We start from the raw sequence: 5553 nt of genomic DNA on the forward strand, positions 1-5553 counted from the left end.
TAAATGTCTATTTGTTATTGTACACAACTGGCACTCACAGATTTTTTTCTTAATGATGTATTTTATCTACATTTCCCATACCAGTAGGGCACAGTAACGTGCACACAGTAGGTAATTAATAAATACTTGTTGACCTCCTATAGGAAGGAAGAACGAATCCACCTCTGCCACACCTACCTCACCCAAGAACTACATTTCCCTTTATGCTTGGCGCAACGCACTCCTATGAAGTAAAAAGAGCGACAATTACTTCCTAAGGCCCCTTTTTTTCACCTTCGCCCGCCGATGCCGCAGTGTTCTATGGGAAAGGTAGTTCTAGCGCTCGTTGTCTGGCCCCGCTCAAACTGAACCCAAACTAAACTTCCCAGCAAGCAGCGCACTCGCCTGGGAAAGAGGGGCAAGATGGCGGATGCTGAAGAGGGTGCTTTGCGGCCGGCAGGAGCCTCCGCTGCCCCAATTTCGTTCAGCTTCAGTCGCACATCTGCCCGGAGACGGCTCGCGGACGACGTGGGTGCGGCTCCAGAGGAGAAGGATTTCTTAAAGACCGTGGAAGGGAGAGAGCTGCAAAGGTGAAGCGCCGGGTCTTTCATCCCTTGGAATTCGGTTCGGTGGGTGCAAGCGGGAGGGTGGAATCTGAGTTGATTGTCTTGGTGGCGGTGGTCTGGAACGCCTGAAGCACAGCCTGGGAAAACTCGTGGAGGCGAGAAGGCGGGAGTGTGGAACAGGAGAGGTGGGGCAATTGGGCCTGACAGCCGTGGCGTTTGAGAAAAGAGGATGTATTCCTGAGAGGGTGTGTCTTTAGGACTTGAGGACCCTGAGGTGTGTGCGTTCTGAGAGAAGGGAAGGAGTGAAGAATGACAGGACCCCTAGTGTCTCAGCTGAAGCGGTGGAGCTTCACTAGTATGGGGAACGGGGTGGGGTGGCAGATTCGGGTTGGGGGAGACCATCATCAGCTTAGTTCAGAAAGGAGAGTCAGAGGGAGAGGCTTCCAGAAGAAAATCAACCATCCAGGAGATTGATGTGAACCCTGGATCTGGGGAGAGTCTGGGCTGAAGATGGTGATTTGTGAGTCATTGTGAAGGCCATGGATGTGGGTCTTGGGATGAGCAGAGGGTCCAGGACTGAAGGTTGATTCCTCAAAGGCACTGACATTTAAGAGTTGGGGGTGAGGGAGAGAATCCAAAGAAAGCACCATTAGGGGCGCCTGGGTGGCTCAGTTGGTTAGACGTCTGCTTTCTGCTCAGGTCATGGTTCCGGGGTCCCGGGATTGAGCTCCACATTGGGCTCCCTGCTCGACGGGAAGCCTGCTTCTCCCTCTCCCACTCCTCCTACTTGTGTTCCCTCTCTCACTGTCTCTCTCTCAAATAAATAAATAAAATCTTTAAAAACAAACAAACAAACAAAGCACCATTAGAGACCTGACAGGAGAGCAGACAGTGTGGTCCATCTGGGGTGGGGGGTGAGTTTGGCCCTTTCGTTTTCTCTGAAGGGAGGAGTGTGGCTCAGAACCCACTGACCATGCTCCTCTCCCAACTTCATGCCGCTGTGTCCACATCAGTGTGAAGCCCTCAGAAACCCCCAAGGAACTCGTCATCCCTTTGATCAAGAATGGCCATCGCAGGCAGCCACCGACCCAGGCCCCTGGGCCATCCACAAATACTGAGGCCTTGGTGGATGGGGTGCTGTCCCAGGCTGTGAAGGAGCTCATTGAGGGTGAGTGATCCCCTCTTTGCCTTGCCCCAGTGAAGGAAGAGGGGGAGGAAAATGGAAGGATAGGGTGGGACCTCATTGCTCCCTCCCATTCTTCCTTAGACTCCAAGAAGTCCCTGGAGGAGAGAGAGAATTCGGGTGTCGACCCCACGCTTGCTATCCCCATGATCCAGAAAGGATGCATCCCTAACGGGGAAGGGGCAGACCGCGAACCCCGGGCTGAGACAGTGAGCTGGCCCCTAACTCCTCCTACCCCAGCCTCCCTTTGCCCTGTCTGCCAGGCTTGCCTCTCTGCACACAGCAGGGAAAATCTGTGTGTGTATTAGAGGCCTGCTGCCTATCCCTTTCTCCCCCTGTCCTTTTTTGGAAGCATTAACGAATGAATCCAGATACTGAGGTGTGGAAAACACTTGCATTCTGGGATTATCTGAGTAAGATGAGGAGCTAAGGGAACAGGAAATGCAAAGATCCTGAGGGTAGACTCAGCCTGGAGTGTTTAAGGAACACCAAGGAGACCAGTGTAACTAGAGTGGAATGAGTGAAGAGGAGGAGGGGGAGACGAAGTCAGAAGTGGCAGGGGCTAAACTAAGCAGGGCCTTGTGGACCAGATGAGAGCCATGAGAGGGTTCTGAGCGGAGAGGGGTCAAGCCTTAAGATTTGACAGGATCTCTCTGGCTACTGTGAGCAGAACAGAGTAGTCAGCAAAGGCGGAAGCAAGGAGACCAGTAGCACAGGCTGGAAATGATGGCCACTCAGACCAGAGTGGTAGGAGTGAGGCCTGGAAGGACAGGTCGGGTTTAGTGAGTGAGGGAAGATCAGGGTGAGGACTAATGGCAGCAACAACTGGAGCAGTGGCACGGTGGCAGGGAGTCAGTGTGGTGTGGGTCCATCAGTGAAGCAACCTGCAGTGTGTCTAAAGTGAGTATAAAGAATTGAGGGGGGATAAAAAGGAATCAAGGGAGTGAGGATGGGAAGTGATAAATAACAGGGGAAGTGAGGGGTGTGTCTACAGAAGCAACCAAGTCTGTCTTTCATACCCACGGACCCCACTTTTCACCGCTTAATTCACAATTTTTTTAGCAATGCTTCTTTGGGGCCTAGTTCTCCTACCGCCCCAAGACCATCTTCTCTTTCGACTGAACTGTTCTCGTTGGCCTTCAGCTGTCTTCTGGTTTCTTTCATCTTAAAAAAAGACCTTCACTTCACTTTCCATCCTGTTCCCACTTTGGCCTCATTTCTTTCATTTCCTCTCCTTCCCCAGCCTTCAGCATCTCAGTGGGTCACAGTTGCATCCATCCTTCCTCTCACTCAGCCTAAAAACCTTAGAGTCACTCTTGACTCCCCTCTTTGTTTCATACACCTTATGCAGGCTTTCAGCAAAATCCTGTCATCTCCCTTTGCAGAATACATCCAGAATCTGACCACTTTTCACCAGCACCTACCTACCACTCTGGTCTGAGCCACCAGCATCTCTCATCTGGACTGTTGCAGTAACTTCCTCATGGGCCCCCTTTTGGTGGCCACCCTCCTGCAGCTCCAGCCCAGACCTCCTGATTAATCTCTCACCGCCCCTCTCTGCCTCCACATCTCTTTTTCAGTCAGGTTGACTTTCATGATGCTCTTCCCACATACCAAACTTGTCCTGCCTCAGGGCCTTTGCTCTTACTGTTCTCTCTGCTTGGACTACCCGTCCTTCTCACATCCTTATGGCTCCCTCTGTCATCTCTTTCTGGTCTCTGCTCAGATATCAACTCAGTGATACTCCCTTCTCCATCCCTCTGCATCCCCTCAATCTGCTTTATTTTTCTTCATATAACTTACCACTACCTGACATACCCTGTTTTATGTATTTTTTTAATTCTGTGTCTCTACAACTAGAATGTCAGCCCCACAGGGCAGGATCGGGGGGTTTTGTCTGTTTTGGTCACTGCTTTACCCTCATCAGCTAGGTCAGTACCTGGCACAGAATAGGTGCTTTATAATTATTTGTTGAAGGACAATGTGGAGGACTAAAGTGAGGGACAGCAAGAGGAAATCAAAACTAACCTTGAGCTTACTGGAAAAGAAGCACTGAGGGTCATCCGCTGGGTGTTAGTAAACGTGCTTCTGAGGGCCCACCATGGGCCCAGCCTGACCATCCTTTCTCTGCTGAACCTGTAGGTGCCGGAGGAAGCTGATTACAAGGCAGTCCCCGTAGAGGCCTATGGGCTGGCCATGTTACGAGGCATGGGCTGGAAACCTGGCGAGGGCATTGGCCGCACCTTCAATCAGTGAGTTCTAGGGTAGGGGCAGGGGGCAGCAGACAGGGCAGTGAACAAGACCCCCATGAGTTACCGCCTGTCCAGAACCATCCAGGCAGGGAGAAGGCATGTCACCACCCTAAGTAATTCAGTAAGCCTTTCCACTACTGTTTCAGTTTCCTGTTTGCCCTTTGAAACTCTGTAACGGGATCCCGTTTATGTATAGGTTACCTTTCTGAGCATCACCTTCCTCATCTGCAAAATGGGGATAGTGATAATACTGATTTCCCAGGTCTGTTGCAGAATTACATGAAATTATGCACATAAAGCACTTACAGCAGGCCCTGGCCCCAAATAAACATAGACGAGACATTTGCTGTTATCACTCAGACTTAGGATCCCTTCTCCGTTTTCAACTCCCAAGAATTCTGAAAACCATTTTTTTCATAAACCACTTAGTAGCCAAACATGACCTGAATTGATGGAGAGCATATTATAGTTGATTTCTCCTGCTTGGCGTGAATATTTGTACGATTTCCCCTGTAGAAATATTAGGGTATTTGATTATAGGGATCTGCTTTAGATGCCACTGTAGATAATATGTAAAAGATGGTATATCCAGTGTGTTATTAGGTTGGACCAAACTATTTCTATAGATCAAAAACAGTCCTAATGTGAGATCAGGAAGGATATTCTTGACATGTTGACAGGGTGGGATTTGGGTGGTGGTAGTGGGGACACTGAAGACTTGCACACACACACACACACACACCCTCCCCGTATCCCTGGCCCAACAAGCTCCTATACTGTGCTCCCTGCAGAGTGGTGAAGCCCCGTGTCAACTTACTGAGGCCAAAGGGGCTAGGGCTGGGCGCCAACCTGAATGAGGTCCAGGCCCTGGTCTCCACTGGCCCCCACCACCAACCAAAGCCAGATGAGGAGCAAGAGAAGGATAAGGAAGACCAGCCTCGAGGACTGGTGCCTGGAGGGGCTGTGGTGGTTCTTTCCGGCCCTCACCGAGGCCTCTACGGGAAGGTAAGGAACCACCCTAGGCCTAGAGCCCAAGACCGGCAGCAGAGAAGATTGATGTGAGGGGTCAGAGGGAGGAGGAATTGATGGAAAGGCTGGATGGGAGTCCTTGTCTTTCAGGCCTGCCTGGCTTGCTGCCTCACTCGGTAACTCAGAACCACTTGCTGGGCCTTTCTGGGCCTCAGTTTCCAACTGAGAGGGAGAGAATGCCATATGCCACATGTTCCTGAGACTTAAATTCTTTAAAATATATCCAAGGCACACAGTCTGGTAGGGGAGACACATGGACCAGGCCCAGTCCCAGACCTTGGGCCAGTCTGGTGGGGGAGACACAGGGGTCAGGCCTATTGGAGGTAAGAGTGGATAGCTTGGTCCTAGGAATGTGGGTTTAGTCCTCTCAACCCCTGCCTAACTTCTTCCCCCCAACACTTCAGGTAGAAGGCCTCGATCCTGACAATGTTCGGGCCGTGGTTCGCCTGGCCGTGGGGAACCGCATGGTGACTGTTAGTGAGTACTGCCTGCGGCCTGTTTCCCAGCAGGAGTTTGACAAGAACTGCTTGGATCTCAGTGAGTG

The 5553-nt window shown here is 51.2% G+C and overlaps 1 protein-coding gene across 2 annotated transcripts in view; it reads left to right on the forward strand.

Annotated features, from left to right (window-relative positions):
• The first annotated feature begins 250 nt into the window (after positions 1–250).
• GPKOW (G-patch domain and KOW motifs) overlaps positions 251–5553 on the forward strand; it is an 8475-nt gene continuing 3172 nt past the window's right edge. For both annotated transcript variants that reach the window (XM_044911708.1, XM_044911709.1), the window contains exons 1-6: positions 251–569; positions 1559–1713; positions 1813–1937; positions 3871–3980; positions 4772–4985; positions 5414–5546. In XM_044911708.1, the coding sequence (XP_044767643.1) occupies positions 403–569; positions 1559–1713; positions 1813–1937; positions 3871–3980; positions 4772–4985; positions 5414–5546 (904 nt within the window). In that variant the 5' untranslated portion in view covers positions 251–402. The remainder of the gene's footprint in view (positions 570–1558; positions 1714–1812; positions 1938–3870; positions 3981–4771; positions 4986–5413; positions 5547–5553) is intronic.

Source organism: Neomonachus schauinslandi, chromosome X (genome assembly GCF_002201575.2).
Source record: "Neomonachus schauinslandi chromosome X, ASM220157v2, whole genome shotgun sequence".
Classification (NCBI taxonomy): Eukaryota; Metazoa; Chordata; class Mammalia; order Carnivora; family Phocidae; genus Neomonachus; species Neomonachus schauinslandi.